The sequence below is a fragment of the Podarcis pityusensis genome, assembly GCF_964106645.2.
Source record: "Podarcis pityusensis genome assembly, chromosome: 8".
Taxonomy (NCBI): domain Eukaryota; kingdom Metazoa; phylum Chordata; class Lepidosauria; order Squamata; family Lacertidae; genus Podarcis; species Podarcis pityusensis.
The window spans coordinates 27,867,654-27,893,460 of record NC_138033.1 but is presented as its reverse complement, the minus strand read 5'-3'; the positions used below and the strand labels follow the sequence as shown (position 1 = coordinate 27,893,460).

Here is a 25,807-nt window from a genome sequence, read left to right as displayed (position 1 = left end):
TGAAAACAATCCTTAGTCTATTACAGCCAAAAACCACAGAGTTTTGTGTAGGGTGGTCACAGTCTTCTGTTTAAAGGACTTCTCAGGTTCAAAGGCTGTTCAGTCCTAAGGATAAATTGTTCAGTTTAACAATAAATAACCCTAACAAGGGAGAGCTGGAGGGGCCTAGAAGTTGCCCATCCACAGCTAGCAGCACCTCGACAGCACATTGAGCAGATACAAAGCTTGCCTGGTTGCTGAGATTCTTGCATTGCAGGGGGTTGGACTAGATGACCCTTGGGGTTCCTTCCAACTCAACAATTCTATGATTCTATGACAGTCTTCTCTTCTGCAGTGAGATGTCACATAGAGGAGGGAGAAAGGTTGTTTTCTGCTGCTCCAGAGAAGCGGACACGGAGCAATGGATCCAAACTACAAGAAAGAAGATTCCACCTAAACGTTAGGAGGAACTTCCTGACAGTGAGAGCTGTCAGGAAGAATTTGCTGCCAAGGAGTGTGGTGGAGTCTCCTTCTTTGGAGGTCTTTAAGCAGAGGCTTGACAACCATATGTCAGGAGTGCTCTGATGGTGTTTCCTGCTTGGCAGGGGGTTGGACTCGATGGCCCTTGTGGTCTCTTCCAACTCTATGATTCTATGATTCTATGATTCTATTTTTGCTGAAAGTATAGTAACGATGTCTAAATTTCCACCTGCACATATAAAGTACTGAAAGCAAATCTTATTCAAATATGTTTGCATCTGCACATATAAAACAGCAGATGCAATTTTCATGCAAATCCGTGTCATGTTTTTTTGGCGATGTGTAAGCGACCGCCCTCGTCTAGCGGCAGATTAACACAGCGTCGTTATCCATTGATGGGGACCGCGTGCAGTTCTTCCCTCCAGCCTCCAGAGGGCAGCAACGCTCTCTTCAAGCAAGCCTTCTAGCTCCCCTTCTCTGTGGCAGTCCATCGCGGCTTAGGCGTTTAAGATCCCGTTCCGGGGCTATCGCGCTCTCTTCCACGCCTCCAAGATGGCGGTGAGTAGCTTGTGTTTGAGGAGTTGCGCGGAGGGACCCCTTGAATCCGCCGCCATCCTTCCGCGTCCGAGTCCTTCTGGGCAGGAATTTACTCAGATGCGGCGGGGAAGGGCTGGGGGCTTTCCATGGGGCCGTTTTGGGAAGCGGCGAGAGTCTCGCCGGGCGGAGAGGGAGGGCCGTAGGAATAGCTGGCCCTGTGGCTAAACCAGGCTAAGGAGTCGAGCTTCCTCCTTTGGAGAGGCCTTAAACGTGGGTCTGGAGATACTGTGGTCCTCCAGGCCCTCTTATCTCTGACCATTGGGCAAGCTGACTGGGCCTGATGGGATGTTTCATTCCCATCCTCCATTCCACACTCGGTTCTCTTTGGGGTGCGCGCTCCGGGAAATCAGTGCATCCCCCAAACTTCACTTTCTTTGGGGCTGCATTTTCTAACCCAAGATGCTTTTCCTTGGGTGATAGGTGGTTGCCAGCTCTCCCTTCTGTTTCTTCTCTCCCCCCCCCACCGCCTCCAACTTGGGTTCTTTGAGAACAGCATGATAACACAAGAAAAGCAGCCAGTGCAATTTGCCCTGTTGCTTTTGTCTCCATGCTTGAAAAAGCTTCGCTTGCTGAATTCTGTAGATGTAGTTCTCTCTCTTAAGGCTGAAGGGTTTTTTTGGGGGGGTGCTGGAGGGCTTGAGGGATAGAATACCTCATGCAAGAAAAGTTCATTGCACACAGAAAGTTGGTATGTTGTTTGAAAGGCTAGTTTAGAATATTTCTACCTAGCATGCTAGAAGTCTAGGGAAAGGCTAGACTGTTTGCTATCTTGTTGTTTTTGTTGTGCTTTTTCTGGGCAAAGCCTGTCCAAAGTAGTTTACAAACAACAAAAATGGGAGGTATAAAAAGTCAGTATTACTAAAAACAGGGCTAAAACAAATTCATGATGTTAAAAACAAACCAGGACCTGTTGCATGTCTGGTTCTTGTTGTGTTTACCTTTGTGTATTGGTCACCAGTTTTTACAGAAACACCTCAAACTTTGAAACACATCCAGAATTAGGAACCATCTTAACAATTACTGTGTTTCTCATGGTGCCGCTTATTCTACTCTATAAGGTGCTCGTGTGATAGCAGTGGTACATATATTGATGTTGAGGTATTGGAAGGCTTTCAGTAGGGAAGAAAAGGCTTTGGGATAGGATTTTTCAAAAGCCTGTACTAATCACATTTTGTTGGCTAGTAGGCTGATTTTCTTTTTCTTGAAGCTTGCCTACTAGAGCAGAGTAAGGGGACTGGGCAGACAAAGGAGTTTGATGGTAATTTGGCCCTTTTCCTCAAGTGGATGGGCAGTGTCAACAGTATTGGTAAGCCATAACATTTGGAGAGGGTAGGGTCTAGTTCAGGAATCTTTCTAAATTGCAATAATGAGAGATGACTATGGTGAATACCACAAAGAGGGGTGGAGTAGCCACTTGAAGGCCTTTTAGGGTCCAGGGCAAGGATGAGGAACCTTTGGCTCTCTGGCTGTTGCAACTCCCATCATTCCTGACCATTGGCCATGCAGGCTGGGACTGATGGGAATTGGAGTCTAACATAATGTGGGGTGGGGCACACATTTGCCACCCCAGCCTAGGGTTTCATGCTAAATTGCCAACATGGGGACAGAAGATATGCTTGTAAACGTTAAGCGTCTTATGAAAACTTGTCCCAGCCCTTGTGTTATGCCGTGTGAGTTGGGTATAGGGAAAAGCTGTCACTGGTTTAACTGCTTTCTTTCCCCCACCATTGCACAGCAACAAGACAAGGGTGAGAAGGAGAACCCCATGCGGGAGCTGCGCATCCGCAAACTCTGCCTGAACATCTGTGTTGGGGAAAGTGGAGACAGGCTCACCCGGGCAGCCAAAGTGCTGGAGCAGCTCACAGGCCAGACTCCTGTTTTCTCCAAAGGTAAGCTTTTTTGGAAGACTATTACTGACGTTTCTAGAGCAAGAAGGCTGAAATTTTATTCATACCATTTTATTTTTATTTTTTGAAAAACAAAAGGAGGATCAGTTTCCGTGCAGGATGTATAGCAGTGTTTCCAAAGTTATTTAAGACCATCAGTGGTCTGGAAACTTCATTTGCTTCCCCTTGCCCAGACTTCTCTTTTTGTTGTGTGGGTGGGCACCCTGGTCCAGCTTAACGCATGCACAGCATGGTGACTAGGGCAAAAGAATAGGGAAAGGTGATTGCCCCAGGGCAGGAAGTCAGGGAATGGGTTGACCCACCTCATAGTTCTCTGTACATCAAATTGGATTGATTTTGAACTGGAACCCACACTGTAGTGCCCAGGTCTTTGTCCTTTGCAGACTTCCCTTTAACTATGAATTGTAGAAACCTTTAAAAAAGAGAATTGGATTCTTAAGTTAGCCTATCAGTATTACCAAAAGTAGATTTTAGCTCAGGCCTCTCTGTCTAGTGCTCTCTAGAAGTTTGGGCGGCAACTTCCAGCAGCCTCACTAAGCACAGCTAGTGGGTAAGGGTAATGGAACTTGTCCAAAAACATATGGTGAGTACTAGGTTGGGAGAAGTTTAAGCCATTGACTGGGGCTGCTTACAGCTGGTGTTTTTGTTGGGGAATTGCCACTCAAACCCATTTCCTGATCAACAGTGATGCATGCCTTCCCTTCTTTGTGCTTGCAGTCACGTGGCCTCTCAACAAGTTTTCTGTATAGCTTGTTTGCAGATGTGGACCTACTGTCTGGAAGTTGTAATCTTAAACTTGGAGCTGGGTGTTTGGTGGACATTTCTGACCACCATATTTTTGTTTTCCTTGAATATGGCATGTCACATGTGTCCTTTTGCTGACCCTTTGAGCAAACTTAAGAAAAGTTGTGTTTCTTCTTCAGCTCGATACACAGTCAGGTCCTTTGGGATCAGGAGAAATGAGAAGATAGCCGTTCACTGCACTGTACGCGGGGCCAAAGCTGAGGAGATCTTGGAGAAAGGGTTGAAGGTGAAGTGCTGTCCTTGCTGTATTTGGATGTTTTCTTAAGAGAACTTGGCACACGCAAGGCGGAAAATGTCAAAGCTTAAAGCTGATGTCAATGTTTCAGGTGCGAGAATACGAGCTGAGGAAGAATAACTTCTCTGACACCGGCAACTTTGGCTTTGGAATCCAGGAGCACATTGATCTGGGGATTAAATACGATCCTAGTATTGGTATCTACGGCTTGGACTTCTATGTGGTTTGTATACTTAGCTTACCCTTTTGCATTCTTAGGCTGTAATCCAGAGGTCATGTCTGTAGAGTTGTTTTGTGAGTCTTACTAACTCTGAGCCTTGGTGCCACTGCAGTGGTAGCTGCCATTTTCTGCATGGTTGGACACACAAGAGAGGGGCTGTTGCCCTAAAACAAATCTGGGGAGCCTGAACTTAAGTTGTAGCAAGTGCACGTGGTGCATGCATGCAAGCAAATATTTATTGATAAAAGTAAACAGCTGCAAAGACCTATTGGCATAGAAGGTTCTTCAAGATATGCCTGAAAGTCAGAAGCAAGGATGCCTGCTGAATCTCTCCTGGAAGACTATTCCACGGTGCAAGAACAGCAACACTAAATGCCTGATTTATAGTTGAGACTAGTTGGGCCTCTGTAAACACAGGAGAAAACTAAATGCTCTCCACAGAGGGTCTCTGTGATTGACCTGGTATATAAGGGCTTAGCAAATCCTTAAGGTATCCTGAGACCAAGTTGTTCAAGGTTTGTAGATCAACACAAGAGCCTTGAACCTGGCCAAGTAGCATAAAGGGAGTCAGTGCAGAAGTTTTAGCAAAGGTGTCACGTGCTTTCAGCTCCCATCAGTGGTCTAGCTGCTGCATTCTGCACCTTATGGACCAGAACATGCCATGATACTTTATTGTTTGAATCTGTATCTAGTTAACATTTGTATCTATGGACACCTGAGTTGCGTATGAGGTTAGGTAGGCCCAAAATATGTGATTTGATGTGTGTGGGCCCTCTCCCTGCTCTGTGGCCCTGTGCTATAACAACTGGCAACAGCTGTAGAAAGGGAACCCTGTGGTTTGACCAATTAACACTTTTTACTTTCTCTGCAAACTTTGCCATTGGATATGCTCATGTTCAAATTCCCACTTTATCAAGCTTATTGGGTGAGAAGAGTCTCCTTTCTCAGTCTATTTTAGCTGACAGAGCAGCTGTGAGAATTGAATAGGAACAGATTGTAAAAGCATCAACTGAAAAGCACTACTGGAATGACTGCTGCTGTGCTTTACTGCTGCAGCCATACAGGCCTGCAACAGAATCGTTTTTTGAATAGTTTACTGTGTGTTCCTGGGGCGAGATTGACATGTATGTCCAGTGAAGCACTGCTGACACTGCTCCTAAGATAATTTTAATTGACTTGCTGAAAGTTGCCTTGTTACGCTTACTGTTTTAAAAATAGATCGCTGCATTTATTTATTTATTTATTTCCCAGATTCATTTTCTCCAGTTTTTTTTTTTTTGCAAAAATTAAACACAGAAAGTTAAACATTATATAAAATATAATAGTTTAAAAGTAATTAAACTATACTGGAATCAAAAGGATATTGTCAGTTTTCTGCTCTGTTTTTTGATAGTCAGTTTTGGGGTAAGTCCCTTTGTGGGGGCCACGCAGGCGAAAAAATGGCTTTACAATGAATACATAAAATAGCTGTTCATGTAACATTATGTCTATAGATTCTTTAAAAGGAGCATAGGAATTAGTCCTCAGCAAGTGTTGCTCATGATGGCTTTGCTTATCTCATTAATGTTGGAAAGTGGGGCATAGCATTTTAATCTTCAGGCCTACATCTGAGGTAGGTTAGTCTTGGAGAGTGACTTGCATCAGATCACCCAGCTCTTCCTTGTTACCCAGTCCTGCATCCAAATTCAACACTCTAGCAGCTGCTGCAGTGTGTTTACTCTGTGAGAAGCTGTGAACCCCCTTCTTGGGTGCTATGGATAACTTGGGTGCTTTTCTTAAATTTCTTTCTCGAACACTATGAAAGATGGAAGTCTATCTGAAAAGGCTTTCAAAAGGTAGGTCTTCAGGACTCAGCGAGGCTTGTGTTTCTGCTGCAGGTTTTGGGCAGGCCAGGTTTCAGCATTGCTGACAAGAAGCACCGAACTGGTAGCATTGGGGCCAAGCACCGAATCAGCAAGGAGGAAGCCATGCGTTGGTTCCAGCAGAAGGTAGGTTTTGCTGCATTTTAAGCTGCGAACAAGCTTGCAAAACATGTTTAGTCCACTTTGCTGACCTCTTTGTGTTAGACCAATATATCTAAAAGAAACTGTCCCTGCCCTCCCCTCCCCTCCCCCAAGTGTACAGTGATGCCAAAATCAATTGGAGGCTTAACAGTACAATCTAGTGCAATCAACTGTTTCTGGCCTTAGCATCTTTAGGATAGGGTTTACAGTTAGCTTGGCCCATGTCAAACGGTCAGCGAGAGCAGAGGTATGTTGAACTTTGCCACCTGGCCAAACTCAAGGTTCTTGTGTTAATTCGGTCCAAAGTACTGTAAGGGCAATTATGATCTCTTATGCTCCACCTAGATGACTGAGGTCATTTGATGGAGCACTTCTTGGTGTTTTGCGCACTCCTGAAGCCCAATCAGCCTTCACTAGGGACCAAGCCTTTAGTGTGGCAGACACTGCCCTGTAGAGCTCCCTACCGGTAGAGGTTTGGCAGGAATCACCCCTGCCTTCTTTTAGATGTCTCCTAAAAAGGATGTTGTTTAGATAGGCCTTTGAAATGTGATTTTTTCCAATTTGCAATTTATTTGTTTTTATCGTATGTTTTGTTTTTTTTTTTTATAAATAATATTTATTAAGATTTTCAAAAAAAAAAAAAATACAGAAAGCAAAAATTAAAATACATTCATAGCCTTATTTTCATATATCCACTTTCTGGGACTCCCCCCTTCCCCCACCCCTACCATATTCCTTTTTCATATTGTTGGCTCCACAAGCTCTCAGTTCTGATTAAAAACTTAATTTGTTTGAACCATTATTCGAATTTAAAATTTCTACACTCCACATCAATACCCTTAATAAAGCACAAAAAATTTCTTTCCCAGGGCCCACCCCATTTTCATTCCACAATTTCCCTTTTTTTAATAATAAAGACACCCCACATAATAGAAGTATCAGAAATAAGAAATAAAGAATATAGTAGATGAGACAAAGCCAGTTCCAAAAAAAAAGAAGTTAACAAGCCTTTGGATTTTAGTTCTCCCCCCCTGTCCCCGGTTTAATTTCCCCCTGACCACCAAACCATGTTATCCGCCTGGAATTCTTACAATCCATAAATCACCTATTTCCCCCAACTCCTTGCTGGTTTTTTTTTTTTTTTTTTTTTCCTTTCATAATTATTTTTAGAACACTTAACTTCAGATCTTTAATAAAGCTCCCCCCATTGTTCTTTCCAAATTGTAGTCCAGTTTCCTCTTGTTCCGCTGCTGAAACGTTCTAATTCAGAAGCTTAGTAAGTCTGCAGGGATTATTGTTATTCAGGAACAAAAACTTGCGTTCAGTCCCTTCCTTTCTTCAATAGAAAATTCTATTGTCTCCTTTAGCTGAACACCCTGTAGACAAAATATTATTTCCGTTTTGCAGCTTTCCCAGAAGATAACCAGTCCTGTAAAATTCCAATGGTGTTTTTCCACTTACGACCATCTTTGTAATGTCCCGAAACTCCTCTAGGGGGATTGTTGTAACTTTGTCTTCTCTAGTCCAAAAGTCCGATTGTTATCCATGTTTTCGCCATTTTGTATCCAAGTTTTAACAAGTTGTAGCAAATTGTAACAAATTTAGCCAGCAAAGTTCTCATAATAAAATCCTCTCTACTTTCCGACTTTGACAGCTACTTTGACAGCTGTCAAAATCTCCGACTCTTTTCACCAGGCTCTCTCTTCAATCACCCCGGTTCCCAGGGGGGGGGGGTTACGTTTCTTCCCCCTCAATTCATCCTCCAGCACAGTTCTTATGATTCCCCATCGTGGAATTCTTAGTTTTTATCAGCAATACAAATCTTTTTGGACCTTGGTTTCCCCGTCCTTGTCTTGAAAGGTTTACAATAGGGGGGGGGACTGACTTCCTTTTTGGATCCCCCCCCGCTCGTATCCAATTCAAAAAGAAATTCTTTTTTTCCTCCTTTTAAACCCATTTTCCAAATTACTCACGGGTTGTTGTCTAAAAGTCCGAATTTTCAATGGAAGAAGTCAGCGCTCTCCACCGGATGGCATGCGGCTGCGCTCGGCAGGGATAGCAGAGGACTCAAAGCACCACGCTTCTCCCCGGCACCCGATCCGTAGCCTTTAAAAAGGCTCCTTCACGAGTCGGGAGGGCGCTAGCGGTGCCAGCCGAGTCTCCATGTCCACGACCCTCGTGGCCGTGGTTTTTAAGGGTCCCCGCATCGCCGGTGCGGTAGGACCCAGCCCCTGCCGAGCAGGCTCCCTCCGGAGCTCGGAGGGAGTCCGCCATTCGGCGATGGCGCCAACCCGGAAGTCGTTTTTATCGTATGTTTTGTATGGTCTAAATTTTTATGGAAGTGCTGTTTATAAGTATTTAAATAAAATAATTGTGCTCAGTTCTTACCTTCCACTTTTAAAAGAATCCCAGTACATAAGTCTTCAGCAGTTCTGGTAGTTTGGAACAGTTTTGGAGAGCTGCATTGAATTGTTAGTGTTTGCCTACATTAGTCTAATGGCGCTCCGTTTAACAAACGTAAAAGATGTGTGTGACCTGTGCATTCTGCAGCAAGGTGGCTGGAGATTTTGGGGGTGGGGAGCAATTCATACAGTTCTTCACAGTATTGGGAAATGTTGTGAGCAGCATCTCAAAAGTATTTGGAATATGCTTCTGCATGGCAATATCATTATTTACAATGTGTAAGCATCTCTTTTATAGCACTCTTCCTGCTTAAATGGCTTGTAAATATACTCTTGCCTTTCAGCCAATCAGAAATTGGTTCTTTTTCTGTGCCACAAAAAATCACTAATGTGTGGGCTGGTGCAATCTGCTAACTTCTGAGTTTGTTTCCCAGTGCATCAAATCACTTTGCCGTAGACATGATTTGGGAGAAATTTCCTGGTGGTGGCTACGCTTTAAAGACTAGTCTTTCTTTCACAATTATTTTGATAATCCTTTTCTTCTCTTGCAGTATGATGGCATCATCCTTCCTGGTAAATGAAAAGTTTCCAGTATAAAAAAGTCAATAAATTTTTCCACCATTTAACTTGCTGCTGTGTATTTTGTGGTCATTTATCCTTTGCTGAGCCACTATATCTGTTTGTCCTTTCCATGTTGTGTCTCAGGAGCTATTGTCTGCCTAATCCGGAGGCATGGCAAAAGCTGCTATAGGAGGAGGACTGTGTAGACATACAACATGATTTCAAACAGTTCCTGTAGCCTATCATTTGGCAGGGTGGGGGTAGATGGAAAAGAGGACAGAGACACTCCACAAGTACAGAGGGTGGGGTGAAAGTGGCAATATTTCTGATTCTGCTTTCTCTTTCACTCTTACAAAAATAGCTTGGAGGTGTTGCCTGTGGTTGGCTTGGCCGTGAAGAGCCTAGTTTCCTCAGCCTAGGCCACTGGCCATCAAAGACACAGGTGATCCCAGTAGCCGTCTCCTCATTGCTAACAATACATGTCCTTTCTCTACTTTGGAAGATCTTGTACCTTCTTAGATAATTGTATGCATGATAATCCATTTCCTGTACTAGGAAAATGCTCCACATTATTTTGACATCCAGGCCACCACTTTTATCTTAACATTTTTCTTCTAAGGAACCAAAGTGGCATGTAGAGGGCTCCCATCCTCTTGCGTCCAAGCACTGACAGTAGACCTAGACCTAGTTAGCTTCAACATGGCTGCTGCATCACATGTCTTCAGATCGTGCTCTGTCTGATATTAGTAACAAATTGAATTCTGTAAAAACTTCAATTCGTATTCTCTGTGTGTAGTGGAGCAGAGTCTTTGCTCAGACTGCCTTTTAGCATATTCTATTACTAATCCCCTTTCTCCAGTTCTGATCTGTATTCAATATTTGATAGACAGCTGGAGTACCGTGGGTGATTCTTTTAGTTTTGGGTGGGTTGTAAAAAACCCATTGGCCTTCTTGGCTGGGATAGCCAGCCAGACGTTTCCTGAGATCAAATTAGTAGCGCTCCTTGAAAAGCACAAGACACAAGTGAGAGCATGAAGGAGAATTAAATATATTCTGAGTCTTCACAAGATGTGCCATTCAAAGACACACAAAATGAGTGACTTCCTACTCCCCAAATGGAGCTAGCTCAAAGCCAATCTAATGAGAAATAATTGCTCTGACCTAAGAGCCAAATGGGTAGATAAGAGGAAGGGCCCATGGAGGATGGCTTTTAGCATGTTGTGTGTGCAGTTACTGGGGAAAGCTGAAGGCTTGCTGTGATAACAGCGGAATACAGTGGTACCTCGGGTTAAGAACTTAATTTGTTCTGGAGATCTATTAACCTGAAACTGTTCTTAACCTGAAGCACCACTTTAGCTAATGGGGCCTCCTGCTGCTGTGCCGCCGCCACACGATTTCTGTTCTCATCCTGAAGCAAAGTTCTTAACCCGAGGTAATATTTCTGGGTTAGCGGAGTCTGTAACCTAAAGCGTATGTAACCAGAGGTACCACTGTATACCACCTCTTGCTCAAGGTGGGGACAGACAAAAGTGAGCTGGCATGGAATATTTAATTTCTTATGGTAATTGAAGGGGCTGTAGCTGAGTGGCGGAGTACCTAACTATGGACACAGAATGCCCAAGTTGAGTGTTGAACTCTCCAACTAAATGCATCATAGGAAAATGGCTCTGGAAAGACCTATCTTTTTATTAATATCATTTTTAGGACAAATGTTGGCACCAAAATTACACAGTGCAGGAATTTCCACCTATTTAAACCGCAAGTAGCAATGGGAGCTGATCCAGATAAGGACTGCCAAGGGGAGGGACGTTTTCCTTCCCGTTTCTATTGCTACCTGTAGAAATTTTAAAAAGCAATCCACATATTTCCTGTTGTTGCATCCTTACTTAGTAGATACTATTGGGTTAGATGGACCTGGTATAAAACAGCCTCATAATTGGCACGAGGCAGGCCTGTGTGAAAACAGGAAAATCTTGTGCCTTCCTCTGTAATGGTTGCACTTTTTCTTGGGAGGCTTATACTGCCTTGTACAAAAGGCTGTCACCACAATTGTACAATCCCCTGTGTTTGATTCAGCTCAGTACAAACACTTCCAAGCATACGTGCCTGCTTTGCCCAGGGTGGTGGGGGAAAGTGCTGTCAGCCACCCTGCAATTAACTCAGCTTCATTTGCCTCTCATAATTATTCTGTTCCCTAGCAACGTACTTCCTTGAGGCATGGCGTGAAAGAGAAATTATTAATGTAAAAGGTTTGATGAGAAACCCTTTTGTTCTTATGGGTGGTTCTCCGGGGATGGGGAGGCTGTAAAACTGTAAGGGCCTGAATGGGCAGTGTCAAAGCCAGGTATGAGAGTGCAGGATTTGCAGCCTAAATCCCTTCCTTGAAAACTTCCTTTCAAGAGAGTCATTGGTTGACAGAACACACACAATGCCATTTCAAAGTTCCACACCACATAGACGACACAACACAAAATTGTAAAGTGTGCTTCAGATTTTTAATTTAGACCTCAAGAATCCTATATCTCAGTGACGCAGTTCATTCAAGGTAGGCCTTAAGGGTCACACCTTTCTTTTAAAAAACTGGTGGTGATATTGGGGGGTAGAAGCTGAGGGACAGGGAGTTGTATTTCAGCTCAAATGACGTCTTCAGGTTTCACTTGAGGGACTGGAAATTGTGCTTTAAAAGTGTTATTAAAGTAAAACCATGGGAAGGTGGTGCTGTATTCAGCCCTGTTACTTATTTTTCTGTGAGGTAAGCTATAGTACATGGGTAACTAATTTGCGGCTCTCCAGATGCTCTTGTACCCCATTAGCCCCAACAGTCAAGGATGGGGGTTGTCCAATAGCACCTGGAGGGCTGCAGGTTAGCCTCCCCTGTTGCAGTAAGACAGTGCTAATTCTATAAAGCAAGTTTGGGGGACCTTTGGCCTTGGAAGTGTTGCTGAACTACAATTCCCATCAGCCTCAGCAAGCATGGCCTGTGGCCAGGGATGATGAGGTTTGTATTTCTGCAACATACAGAGGACCAAGAGCTGCCCACACCTGCTCTACAGGTAGAATATTTATCTCCTGGAAGCTGGCAAAACCAAGGCATAAATGAGATTTTTAAAGAAGTATTTCGACGTTCTTGTGAACCCCCTGATCATGCCAGCTGAGGCCAGTTCTGACTCTCCTCCATTCCATCCAACCATCCTCTCACCCTTAAATGCTGACCGTTGCTGAGGCAGCTGAGCTGGCCCTGGAGCCCCTGGTGCTTGAGTGCGGAAGGGCGATGGTGCAGCAGGAGACCCCCACGGTGCCTTCAGAAAGTTCTCCTTCCTCTGTCCATTCATTCAGGTCCGGATTGTAGGCGTGGATGCTCTTCTGGTACTTTTTCCCACTCTCATTCCAACCACCGACAACCAAGATCTGCCCACCGAGGGTGGCCACCCCCGCCATGCTCAAGCCGGTGGGCAGGGGGGCCATGTAGCTCCACTGGTTTGTGGAAGGGTTGTAGCACTCCACAGGGATGACGTCCACCCTCTCCCCCCGGGGACCCAACTGGCTGCCACCCAGGACGTAGGCGCGGTCTGCTAAGGTGGCAGCGCAGTGCCAGCCTCGGGGGCTGCTCAGCCATGCCCCGTCTCGCCATGAATCTGTGGCGGGGTCATAGCTGCAGACGGTACGGGAGTAGGCGTTGTTGACATAGCCGCCAGTCACCAGGATCTTGCCATCGATGACCACGCTGGCATGGCAGCAGCGGGGCAAGTCCATGTTGGCTTTGGCTTGCCAGGTGTTGGCTGAAGGGATGTAGCATTCAAGAGAGACTAGGGTCCCCTTGGCATTACGTCCCCCGATGGCATAGAGGTTCCCATTGAATGCGCTGAGGCTGAAGTGAGTTCTTCTGTGCGACATGCTGGCCAAGTGCAGCCAGGTGCCGAAACGGGGATCATACCTGCAGAGGGGAAGAGAGTTTGTCATTGTCGCCATTGAGTGTGATGGCTATGCTCTGCCTCCATAGTTGGAAGCAGTAATGCCCCTGAATACCAGCTGATGGGAACTGCAGGAGGAGAGAGTGCTCTTGTGCTTGGGGCCTGCTTGGGGGTTTCCCACAGGCATCTGTTTGGCCACTGTGAGAAGAGGATGCTGTACTTAATGGACCATTGGGCTGATCCAGCAGGCTCCACAGGTGTTGCTGTGTTGGCTTCTTATGTGTGGTTGAAGCAGGGGATCTGAGTTTGCCTAGTGAGGCTGTCAGGGTAACAGTTTGCGGTCCCACTCCTCAGATAGGGCCGCTAGCAAACCTGAGACCAGTTAACTTAAGGGGTCACAGGTTATACATTTTCTAAATACAGTCATACCTCGGGTTACAGACGCTTCAGGTTGCGCTTTTTCAGGTTGCGCACTGTGCCAAACCCGGAAGTACCAGATGGGTTACTTCTGGGTTTCAGCACAGAAGCGCGAAATTGTGATCCACACGTGTGCAGATGTGGCACTGCGGGTTGCAAACGCTGCGGGTTGCGAACGTGCCTCCCGCATGGATCACGTTCGCAACCCAAGCATCCACTGTAAATAAATGCAGCAGGGCCATAAGACCACTAAGCCCAGAGTCATAGAGAACATTACTTTTTTCTAGGTGCCCCTGGGGGAAAAGACCTCAAAACACATCTAAAGTTCCTCTGCCTGTTGTGCACTTTAATTTTTTGGCTTAAACGGATGTCTATTATAATGTCTCTCTCACCCATGAAATAATGTTTTGTGACATGCCTTAGGCTTCTGTCCTCAATAAAAATCAGGGTTAGAAATAAGTACCTTCCCCGTCCATAGGAGCATAATATAAGAAGAGTCTGGCGGCTGAATCAGCCCAAATGCCCATCTATTCAGCAGCCTGTTCCCAGTGGCCAACCAGATGCCTATGGAGAAAGTGTAAGCAGGACCTGAGTACACCAGCAACTCTCCCCACTTGTGATTCCCAGAAACTGGTCTTCAGAGGCACATTCCCTCCAATACTGGAGGCAGCATGCAGCCCTAGCAGCCAGGGATAGCCTTTTCCTCCATACACCTCAGTCCATCTCACCACCCCAAAACTCTTCAAGCCTTGCTAGCTGTTGGCCCTGAAATGGACCTGTTCAGTGGTGAACCCCCCACCAGCTTTAGAATGCCTTGCCTCTTAAAAGTATGTAAGACATCTACAGGACTGTCATTAAGAAGCCAACGTAAAATATGACTTCTTACACAAGCATTTAGAGATCAATACTGATATTCAGATCTATGTCTACCTTCTTATATGTGATTTTTATTTTGTGATGCTATTTTTTATTTGAGGTTCTTTTTCTGTGCCCTATGAGGGAGTTTATACATCAGGTGTGGGGAACCTCAGCCCCAGGGGACACATACAGCCCACTGGATCTCTCTACTTGGCCCATGGGACTCTCTCCAGGCCACACCTCTCACCTGCCCCACTTCATTCTGTCTTTGAATTAGTTTTTTCTGGCTGGAATGTGTCTTTGCACTTTGACAATGCCTCTTGCTTGCCTAGACGGAGGATAGAGAGGGCTGGGTGTACAGAAACTAGTCTACTGTACAAAGGTAAAATTCACATTTGTTGTTCTGCCTACTTGTGCCTCTGGCAGGTGACCCCAGTATATCCAGGGCTGGAAAACTGCTGGCCTCTTCAGATGTTGCTGGACTACAGCTCCCAAAACCATTGTCCATGATGGCTGGGGATAATAGGAATTGGAGTTGGGCCATGGATACCCCAACATGGATTTAGAAGATTTCAGGCATGAGGAAGACTCCTGCTTGGGAACCCGATAGACAGTGTCAATCAAGGTGCAACCTCCCCATTACCTGCACAGGTTGTTAACTGCATGCTTTGCCTGGTTCCGCGCATCAGTTTGATCCTCTCCGCCAGCCACATAGAGGAATCCATCCATCACCACAACACATTGGTTAAAACATTTGGTAGGCATCTCTGTTAGCTTATTCCAGTTTCCTTCTTGATCTCTGTAGCTTACATCTTTGCTAAGAGCTTTCTCGGCTGAGCACGGGCGGCCCCCAACCATGAGCAACACTTTACGGCTTCCTCGAATCTTGGTCCTTCTGGACTGGAGGTCATTTTGCTGATAAGGTAACAAGTGGTAATTCATAGCGTCTACCAGGAGCTTGTGGCATTCCGGGTTCTGCATCATGCACGGCACAGGCTGGATGTAGTTGATCAAGTCGTGAGCCGGGATCGTGCCAAATCGGACATTGTTCAGGAGGTCGGCGGCGTGTTTGATCCGCTTGGGATCAAACTCGATCCATTTCATAACAATCTGAAAGACCACCACTTCATTGGGGAACTGAAGGTTGTCGTCCATTAGCAGCTCGTTGAGCTGGTCGAAGGTGAGTTTCATGAACTGTTCAGTGTCGGAGAACTCCAGGAAGCATTCCCGGATGAACTTCCTTGCAGCATCCTTCGCCTGGCTGAGATTGTAGGTGTCTGCCAGGTTGGCGATGTACATCCAGTTTTCCACATTCATCTCCTGGATGAGGAAGTCGGTGCACATGTTGAGCAGAGCATACATCCTCAGGCGGCTGGCTATGGAAATGGTACTCCCAATGGTGTACAGAGAAAGGTTCAGCTTTCCGGTGTAAGTGTAGGCAATGGCGGTAGCCAAGCCTAAGGAGGAGGCATCTTTGAGGTCCACTTGTTGAAGGTTTGGGTCTTTTTTCAGCAGGCTTCTGAAAAACTCGCTGCAGGAAGACATGACCAACTTGTGAACGCTGAAGGATTTTGTTTTTGTGACAATAGTGAGGTCGCAGAGGAAACGCTCCTGGTGCATGAGGCTCATCTCCTCCAGAACACTGGTTCCGTGGCCAGGATTTGTGACTTCTGTGGCAGTGCAGAGGAAGCCACCTGAACCATTTTCAAACAAGCCGTCCAGCTGCTGATGGTGGTCAATGTCAAGAGAAGAGTCCTCTACCATGCTGACATTCGTAGACGTCTCCGTCTTCGACGGCTTGCTCTTCTTTGGGGCTTTCTTCTTGGGTGCCATTGGAGCGGAAGCGTGGCCTGTAAGGCGTATTAAGGAGAACGCTGCTTTGTAAAGGAACATCATAGGTGACATATATATTGGCCTCCTGTACAAAATGGATGGAGGAATTTGAAAGAGACAAGAGTGGGGAACCTGTGGCCCTCCTGATGTTGCTGAACTACAATTCCTATCAGCCCCAGGATGCATGGCCAGTTGCCAGGGGCAATGGGAGCTGTAGTTCAGCAACATTGGAGGGCTAAAGGTTCCCTATGCCTCTACTATAAACTGCAATTGCATTTAGATGTAGCCCTAATCTAGGAGCCAAATGCATTCTACCCCCCACCCCTGTTTCTCTAAGGCCCTTGGGACTGTCTCAAGGCCACAACCCATTATTAGCCACACCCTCTCCCCAGGCCACACCTCTCACCTGCCCTACTTCATACTCTCCTTGGGTATTTTTGCCTAGCTGGAATTCATGGGCATAGCCGGGGGGGGGGGGGTGAGCTTCAGGGGTGTAGCCAGCATTTTTGTTGGGGGGCAGGCCTTTTCTTAAGGGGGGCAGAACCTCATTTTGTTATGTATTTTTATTGATTTAGGGGGGCAGCTGTCCCCCCTTTGGCTATGCCTATGGGGAGGTCCCCCCCAGATCAAGTAAAACAATAGAAATACTTAACTTCCTGACTAATCACGTCAGTTCTGCCACCTCCCAACAAAAGTCCTCCCCCCCCCCAAAAAAATCCTGGCTACGCCCATGCTGGAATTTCTTTGATTTCTGTGAATGCCTCTTACTTATTGGATGGGGGCTAGAGGAGGGGTTTGTGGGTGTATGGATAAACAAGCCTATTTTACAAAGCTAAAATTAACATTTATTGCTCTGACCACTTTTGCCTCTGCCCACATCCCCGACTGCTATTTTATTTGTTGCATTTATATCCCACCTTTCCCTCCAAGGATCTCAAGGTGACATACTTAGTCCTCCCCCCCCCCCTCTTATCCTCACAACAACCCTGTGAGGTCGGTTAGGCTGATAGGCAGTTTCTGACTCAGAGTCACCCAGGGGGCTTCATGGCCGAGGGAGATCAAAACCTGGTAGTCTGACACTCTAACCAAGTGACCCACCAGACTAGCTCTCACTGATTTGTGGCCCCCTGGAAAGCTGCCAGGAAGGGACCATGGCCTTTGGGCTGAAAAGGCCAATCCCTGGATCAGACAATACTGAGCTGGTTGGACCAGTTGGTTGACTGGGCAGAAAGCAGCCTCCTGTGTTCCTGTAAAGTAAAGGTAAAGGGACCCCTGACCGTTAGGTCCTGTTGCGGACGACTCTGGGGTTGCGGCGCTCATCTCACTTTATTGGCCGAGGGAGCCTGCATACAGCTTCCGGTCATGTGGCCAGCATGACTAAGCTGCTTCTGGCGAACCAGAGCAGCGCACGGAAACGCCGTTTACCTTCCCGCCAGAGTGGTACCTATTTATCTACTTGCACTTTTGATGTGCTTTCGAACTGCTAGGTTGGCAGGAACAGAGACCGAGCAACGGGAGCCCACCCCGTCACAGGGATTTGAACCGCCGACCTTCCGATTGGCAAGCCCTAGGCTCTGTGGTTTAACTCACAGCGCCACCCGTGTCCAGTATTATGATACTGTAATAATACTGGGCCAGTATTATTACTGTCCTAGCACTGTTAATGGAAAAATCCGAGGGCTCCCTTGGACAAAAAACAAAGACACCAACCAGGATTACTTGGAGCAAAACAGCAGCCTGTAGGCTTGGCCTTTATTGATCTGTTGCAACAGGGTGTTCCCCTCACCTGCAGGAGAGAGGAGAGACCCAGAAAAATGGCGTGCAAGGCCTTATAAAGACTTTTGAAATTGCCACCCTGTAGATCAAGACCACCCCCAGAAACATCATACATACATCACAGAAGGGGTGTAACCTAAGACCACCCCTCAGATACATCACACCTACATCACAGAAAAGGCGGTCCAAAATAGAAATTTTAATATTGTTTTTCTCCTGTTTTTGTTTATCTCCTGTCTGGCAGGTTACTTGATTGGATTTCCTGGGTAGCCTGGCCAGTCTTTTGTAATGATAAATACTTAGTTCCTGGGCCAGGTCACAGGCTCACATCCTATTCAAAATAAAAAAAAAATCCTTCCAGTAGCACCTTTAAGACCAACTAAGTTAGTTCTTGGTATGAGCTTTCGTGTGCAAGCACACTTCTTCAGATAACAATTCTTCAGATAACTTCACTTCTTCAGATAACAATTCTTCGTATCTGAAGAAGTGTGCTTGCACACGAAAGCTCATACCAAGAACTAACTTAGTTGGTCTTAAAGGTGCTACTGGAAGGATTTTTATTTTTATTTTGATTATGGCAGACCAACACGGCTACCTATCTGTAACTGGATCCTATTCAAACACAGACATACCCTTAAGACAGGATTTGTGAAGGAAAAGACAATGGGGAGGCTTTTCCATTTTGACCTTGCAGAGAAAAGATTTGGTCAGTTTAGGAATCAAAATGGTTCCAGGTTGGCCTTCCTGTGCTGATCTATGTATGTGCTTGGTTGGTACACTTATGAACATTACCATATATCTAAGACCATAAAATTCCTATCACAGCACAAAGCTGGCAGGGTGGGCCTGAGGCTTTAAAATAGTAGCCTGGCCCAGGTCAATCAAGGGAGCTCATAGCTGTGGTTTGATTTGAACCAGGGAGTTGCTCCCTCACTGCTCAAACTTTCAGCTACTTAGCTACTCCAGCTCTGTACAGTTCTTTTTGCAGAAACCCATCGTGGGAGAATAGAGTATATGATTTAGGCTGTTGCGTGTAACTGAAAGCATAGGCTGTGTCTCTGGGCAAGACAGGCACCGTATCTTCCACAACACAGAGAAAAGGTTGGTGTACCCTTCTGTAATAATTCCTTCCATCAAGGCCTGCCACGTGTGGACTTCATGACTTGGGACATGCTGCATGACTGCATTTGATATCTGAACTGAGCGTGCATACAGATTCTGACTCTCCACAGGCAGGATGGCTTATTGCTAATGTTTCTCAGCTGTTTCTGTCCACCTTCCCTTCCCTCCGCTGAGGGGGGGGAGGGGAGGGAAGGAGATCTGAGCTCCTGGGTGACAAACCTGTTTGTTACAGGCCAGAAATAGCCGAAGTGCCTCTCTGTCTTGCATCTCTCAGAGCTGGACATAAAGATCAAATTTCTGGAGGGTTAAGCAATTGGCAATTCTTAGAACAGGATGGGGAGGAAGCAAAGTCCTAGGCTAGGGTTGCCAACTTTTTTACCAGCCTTTGTAGCTGTGCCTTTAATAGGAACTTGATCTGCAGACATTTGTAGGCGTTAAGGATCTGGATGGAGTAGCACACCCTGTGAAAGATCAAGCTTTCAGTCTAACAGTGTTTCTGGACCCAGCTTTGCCTCTGGAGGCAGGTTGTTGCTGTGGCCACAGAGTGTGCTTTGTGCATCTGTGACTAAGGTGCTAGCTGCGACCCTTCTTGCCGAAGGCAGATCGAGCCACAATTACACATGCTTTAATTACATGTAGGTTGGACCACTGCAACATCCTCTGCATGGGGCTGACTCTGAAGACTGTTGGACAACTATACTCTGCTACTGCCACAGACTCCTTCTTGACAGACTCTGTATCTATTTAGTAAAGGTAAAGGTGGCCCTCAGTGTATTTTTGAAGCCCAGTTCTAAGTACGCAGCTTGGGTCTGTGAAGGACCCCTCCCCTTGCTCCCTCCACAGGACTCTGCTCACCAGTGAAGACTTTCTGAAGAGGCTTTCCCCTGCATCTTACCACCATCTGATTTGCAAATGGAGAGTACACAGAACGGGACCTTCCCAGAGGTGTGCCTAGGCTCTGGAAATTCTTCCCTGCCTCTTCCCTCCCAGTCTTTAGGAAAATGTCCCAAGCGGACTTATTTAGACATGCTTTCCATGCTGTCTGTTTCCCAGAGTTGTATTTATGATGCTACTGGTTCCCCCTTCCCCACACACTTTTCCTAGTGGGGTTGCTTGTTCCTAAATTGGTTTTATTGTTTTGTGGTGGTTGTACTTCGGTCTGGGGACAAAAATGGTATGCAAAATCTGTAAAGGCAATGCAAGTCCAAAACTGGGATGTGCTAGTGTGCCGCAAGCAGGGTCTGAGACTGCAATGCTAAGGCACTTTCCAGGGAGTAAGCCTCTTGAACTCGATAGGCTGGTTTTTTTAAATAAAAAAACAACAACACTTCTGAGTAGATCCATCTACAATTGCACTGTAATGTGTGTTTTGAAAAATATATGGTACAACCTGATATGTACATAGGAAAGCCACCTTATACTGAATCACACCATTGGTTCATCTAGCTCAACATTATCTATACTGACTGGCAGTGGCTCTCCACAGTTTCATACAAGGGACACTCTCAGCCTTACCTGGAGATGCCAGGGACTGAACCTGGGACCTTCTCCATTGAAAGCAGATGCTCTACCACTGAGCTACATCCCTTCTACTTAAAAGTAAACTGAGTTCAGTGGTATTTACTCCGAGGTAAGTGTGCCAAGGATTCCAGCTTGAGCCATTACATTGGATGCCTCCACTACTCTGTGTCCATTGAGCAGCAATTGGGAGGAATAGGGATGCACTTTTTCCTGACGGGGTCCTGCATTACCGGTTGGTGATGTATAAAACACTGTAGACCAGGTGGTTCCTTGATCTGATCCAGCAGGACTGCTCTTATGTGCTTATATCATAGAACATTAAGTACATTCATGGAGATGGTGCAATCGAGCCCTAAGGTATTAGCTATGACAGCTGAAGAGAACCTCCCCATCTAGATATAGTCTACCCATTAATGAATAACAGCTGCTGGGGTGGGGGGCAAATGACAGGTGAGGATTCTTGCTTCCATGTTTTGCTTGTCAGCGTTTGTCTGGCCAGTGTAAGAAACAGGAATCTGACCTAGATGGACCCTTGCTTTGATCCAGCAGAGCTCTTATTAGCGTTCTAAAATGGATCCATATTTTTAGTGGGAGTGAGTGAAGTGTGTGTCTCCAATATAAGCCAAAAACATGCTAACTGCGATCCACATAACAAAAATTTTGGAAACACTGTAATGCAATAACTATTCAAAACAGCAACAGCAGCATCAACTATGTGAAGTTCACTGTAGGTTTATCTATGGGGCTACTAGCTGACATACCATTCACTGCTGCACAAACCATATGGCTTGCCTAAGCATTTGCGTGGAGATGGGTGCTGATTCCTGCCTTGGAGGAAATGCTTATATGAGCCATCATTCTCATTTCCCAGGGATTCCCCCTTTCCTTTCCAACTCTCTGCTGAAGTTTCTAGCCAAAACAACAGCAAAGCCCAATTGAAAATGTCACTTTCTGAAAGCAAATGCACTCTTGAATTACACTGCAAAATATAGACTTGGATCCAGACTAACCAAGTGGCAATTTGGTCTCACTTAAATCAATATGAAAAGTTTAAGTCAATGGGACCCAAATGTGATTGACTTGCAGACTTAAACTGCAATCCTGTGCCCCTTAACTGGAGAATAAACCCGCTGAACTCAATGAGACTTACTTCTGAGTATAGGAACATGCCATTAATCTGGATCCAGCATATCCAACTCAATTTGCCAGTGTAAATCCCTATCAATAGCAGAATTATGTGCAAAGTTACTACTTTGTTGACTAAATATCGTATACACACAACACACAGTACAAAACCTATTGCACCACAATGTTTGGAACCTGGATATTTATTCTGTTCATGTTTTAATAAAATAATAATTAGCATTTATCTCCTGCTTTGAGTTTTCAGAGCACTGTACCCATCTCAGGACATCCTCAACTGTTCTGTATCTATATTCCTTCTCCCTCCACCTGCTGCCTTTTTGGACATTACCTTTGTTGACCATTTTTAAGCCCCACCGGCAGATTAGATCAGGGTTAGAATAATCTGTTTTATATGTTGCAGTCCTCCCTCCCTCTGCTTAGAATCCCTCACTCATGGCCACCAACATGTGTTAAATTTATAAAGTGAGAGTGCACACTCAGTATCTCTTAACAGTTAAGGCATAAGTAATCAGTGTCAGGTGATACTGAGCATGCTAAATGATACGTTTACTTAGAACATAAAGAAGTGTCTTGCTAGATCAGACCAAAGACTACTGAGTCCAGTATTCTTTGCAAGAATCCTAAGAACCAGAAATTGTCCATTACGAGACCTTCCCCTCCAATCTATTTTTTTCTGCCCACCTCTAGCTTAGCTAAAATACTGCTATGGCCATTCTGGGTCATATTTACTTTTTGGAGTGCTGACTTTGTGTCGATAAATAGCTTGAGTTTGTATTTTGTCCCCCCACCCTGAAATCATGAAAAATTGTAGGTTTTAGGCAATGGAAATCTAAGCCATCTCCTGTTGTTTTTTCCATATTCCAGTCACTCACACAGCTAATGTTTCTTTCTCTTAAGAAGGACTCGCTTTGTTCCATCTGCACCCAACTTTTTAAGAGCTCAAGTGACCCGTAAACCACTCGGCAAATATTAAAGTAGAAATGGGCAAGCTGGTTGGTTCAGGACAGACAGACAGAGAGAAGGGCCTTTGCTCCCTACCTTGGCGTCAAGAGGCTGATCCAGTGGAGGGTATAGCAACCAATGCCTGTACACTGCACAAGCTAAGAGGCACTCGGGAACCCAGGCAGACGTCCAAAATGTAGCAGCTACCCTGTCCCTCCTCCTCCTTTCCCAATTCAGCCTGGCCAGCTGACGACCCTTATCAACTCGCCAGTTGCATCCAGCTTGATGGGAGTGACGCACTACTGCCATACAAGTATGTGGTTAAAAAAAAAAAAGACATGGGGCTCCAAATGAATGTTTGGGCTCCAAGTGGGTCTGAGGTTGAAGACTATTGCATTCAGTGGTCTTAGGCAAGCCCCCATTCCTTCTTAGCTGCTATTTGTTATGTGGGGGTGATGATTATTATAATTAAAATAATAAATAATAATAGATGGATGCCAACCAATAACAACTGACCTATCACCTTTGGCTGTGCACACACTAAAGGTAAAGGTAAGGGACTCCTTAAAGCTCATAGCTCCCCCCCCCAAAAAAATACTAGGAACTGCAGTTTACCTCTCACAGAACTACAATTCCCAGCACCCCTTAACAAACTACACTTCCCAGGATTCTTTGGAGAAAGTCATGTGGGGTGTGTACATAGCCTTGGTCTGTTGGAAGGATTGGTTATGCATGCTTGAATTACATATTCAGCAAAATGACATGGTGGGAAGAATTCTGGTGCCAGACTTTGGGGAGCCCTTGGCACTGTGCTGCTGATGCCCTCAAGTACACACATCCACTTAGCAGGGAAGAATGGCCACTGGGCCGAGTGCTGCTGCACTCATGTCCAGCATGCAGGCTTTCCACAGACAGTGGGTCAGCCATTGTGAAAACAGGATGCTGGACTAGTTGAGCCTTTGGTCTGATCCTGCAGGTTCATCTTATGTTCTTAGGCAGCAGTGGCACCGCACATCATCATCTCTTTAAAAAGCAAGCGGCTCATCCTGGGAAAAGAAATAGAGGGCCCTGCTTCTCATAATTTTATCATGAACAAAGCTCAGGTCATAAGAAGTGTCCCACTGGATCAGACCACAGATTCATTGCCACATCTTGTGATGGTGAGATCTGTAAATTAATTTTGCATCATATGAAGAAGTAAGAGGTAAAATCAGGGATAAGGAACCTACCTATAGCCCTCCATATGTTTTAGATTTGTCTGTCTTAGAAGGTAAAAAGATAAAGGACCCCTAGACGGTCAAGTCCAGTCAAAGGCGACTGGGGTTGCGGTGCTCATTTCACTTTCAGGCTGAGGGAGCCGGCGTTGGACCACAGACAGCTTTCCGGGTCATGTGGCCAGCATGACTAAACCACTTCTGGTGCAACAGAACACTGTGATGGAAACAAGAGTGCATGAAAACGCCATTTACCTTCCCACCTCAGTGCTACCTATTTACTGTATCTACTTGCACTGGCATGCTTTTCAACTGCTAGGTTGGCAGGAGCTGGGACAGAGCAACGGGAGCTCACACCATCATGGGGATTCGAACTGCCAACCTTTCAATCAGCAAGCTCAAGAGGCTCAGTGGTTTAGACCACAGTGCCACCTGTGTCCCTGACCTGGTTGGGGTTGATGGAGGGTATTAGGTTGGGGAAAGCTGAAATAAGAGGCAAATCAAGAATGAGGAACCTGTGGCTCTCCATTATTGGATTCTCCCATCATCAGCCATAGCATACCCTCCAACATTTCTCCAGTGAAAATAGGGACATCCCATTTGGGCCATTCCATAATGATAATTTTACTATTTATACCCCACATATCTTAGTGAGTTGCCCCAGCACTCTGGACAGCTTCCAACATATAACAACAACAACAATAATAAAACATTAAACATTAAAAAAAATCCCTATAAAGGATTGCCTTCAGACAGCTCAGGGGTTGGATAACTCCATACCCTCCAACATTTCTCCAGTGAAAATTGGGACATCCTAAGGAAAATCAGGACATTCTGGGATCAAATCAGAAACCGGGACGGCTTCTGTAAATCAGGGACGTCCCTGAAAAATAGGGACACTTGGAAGATGACTGACAAGAGTTGGAAGGCCACACATTTCCCCATGCCAAGGATAAGCACTGTTGTAAGAGGAGTAACCAGTCTTGTTCTTTCCTTACAGTGGTACCTCTGGTTAAGAACTTAATTCGTTCCGGAGGTCTGTCCTTAAGCTGAAACTGTTCTTATCCTGAGGCACACTTTCGCTAATGGGGCCTCTTGTGTGCGCGCCAGCACACGATTTCTGTTCGCATCCTGGGGCAAAGTTCACAACCAGGAATAGCTACTTCCGGGTTAGCGGAGCTCGTAACCTGAAGCGTTCGTAACCAGAAGCGTTCGTAACCAGAGGTACCACTGTACTTAAATTCCAGTTTTGGGGTTTGTTGATGCAGACACAGGACCAGCAGTTGGTCTGGTTGGGAACTATCCAGGGCTCAGCAGAAGGACTGATCACTGGCCTAGCCCAGCTATGCTGCAGTTCATTGCTGTTTGTGTTGGGGGCCTGGCTGGCTACTTTAGGGGTGGGTGGGTGGCAGATCCACTTTTGAATAGGAAATTAGGTCTATTGCTGCCATGCAGTGGGAAAAGAGTATGTGTGAGAGTTGGGATCTGGGTAGGGCCCCATTGGTAGCACTAGGCTTCGAGCTCCCTGAATGGTTCTGGCCCTGTAGAGACAGTTTTGTTTGTTCCTGATGCTTTGGAGGGAGAGGGATCCCCAAGAATGGATTAGGATGGAGAAAAGGCTAATATGCAACAAATTCTCAGTTGATAACAGATGGAGCTTTCTGAAAGCATTTCCCACAAATTGCAGTGGAAAAAAGACTTTTAAAACAAAACACCACCCCATTAAAAGTATCTTTTATAGTAATTTTCTTATTTGAGCTATTTACTCAGTAAAGCTGAAATCCTGGCGTGTTCATACTATGTGAAAAGGCACGAAAAACCTCAGCAATCGACTCCAGGCTGAGAACATATGAGGAGAGTAGGTTCTTGCCAGCACGCA

The 25,807-nt window shown here is 45.6% G+C and overlaps 2 protein-coding genes across 4 annotated transcripts; one reads left to right on the top strand and one right to left on the bottom strand.

Annotated features, from left to right (window-relative positions):
* The first annotated feature begins 884 nt into the window (after window positions 1-884).
* On the top strand, window positions 885-9,253 carry RPL11 (ribosomal protein L11). Its single transcript, XM_081018095.1, has 6 exons — window positions 885-1,017; window positions 2,792-2,945; window positions 3,887-3,993; window positions 4,094-4,225; window positions 6,100-6,210; window positions 9,179-9,253. Exons 1-6 carry the CDS (start codon window positions 1,012-1,014, stop codon window positions 9,206-9,208), a joined length of 540 nt encoding a protein of 179 aa, XP_080874221.1. The 5' UTR covers window positions 885-1,011; the 3' UTR covers window positions 9,209-9,253.
* A 2,408-nt stretch (window positions 9,254-11,661) lies between these two features.
* On the bottom strand, window positions 11,662-25,786 carry LOC308482488 (kelch-like protein 31). Of its 3 annotated transcripts, none has more exons than XM_081015589.1 (3): window positions 25,695-25,786; window positions 15,018-16,224; window positions 11,662-13,122 (listed from the first exon to the last, which is right to left on the bottom strand). In XM_081015589.1, exons 2-3 carry the CDS (start codon window positions 16,205-16,207, stop codon window positions 12,390-12,392), a joined length of 1,923 nt encoding a protein of 640 aa, XP_080871715.1. In that variant the 5' UTR covers window positions 16,208-16,224; window positions 25,695-25,786; the 3' UTR covers window positions 11,662-12,389. The 3 variants fall into 3 exon arrangements, with proteins under 3 accessions (XP_080871715.1, XP_080871714.1, XP_080871713.1); XM_081015588.1 differs by lacking the exon at window positions 25,695-25,786 and adding an exon at window positions 22,811-22,970; XM_081015587.1 differs by lacking the exon at window positions 25,695-25,786 and adding an exon at window positions 17,918-17,985.
* Window positions 25,787-25,807: the final 21 nt, after the last annotated feature.

Coding starts and splice junctions, on each gene's coding strand:
- LOC308482488 (XM_081015589.1), bottom strand. CDS start 16,207: ATGGCACCCAAGAAGAAAGCCCCAAAGAAGAGCAAGCCGTCGAAGACG. Junction 13,123..15,017: donor GCAGTTAACAACCTGTGCAG/GTAATGGGGAGG, acceptor TCCCCTCTGCAG/GTATGATCCCCGTTTCGGCA.
- RPL11 (XM_081018095.1), top strand. Junction 2,946..3,886: donor GACTCCTGTTTTCTCCAAAG/GTAAGCTTTTTT, acceptor TTTCTTCTTCAG/CTCGATACACAGTCAGGTCC. Junction 6,211..9,178: donor TGCGTTGGTTCCAGCAGAAG/GTAGGTTTTGCT, acceptor CTTCTCTTGCAG/TATGATGGCATCATCCTTCC.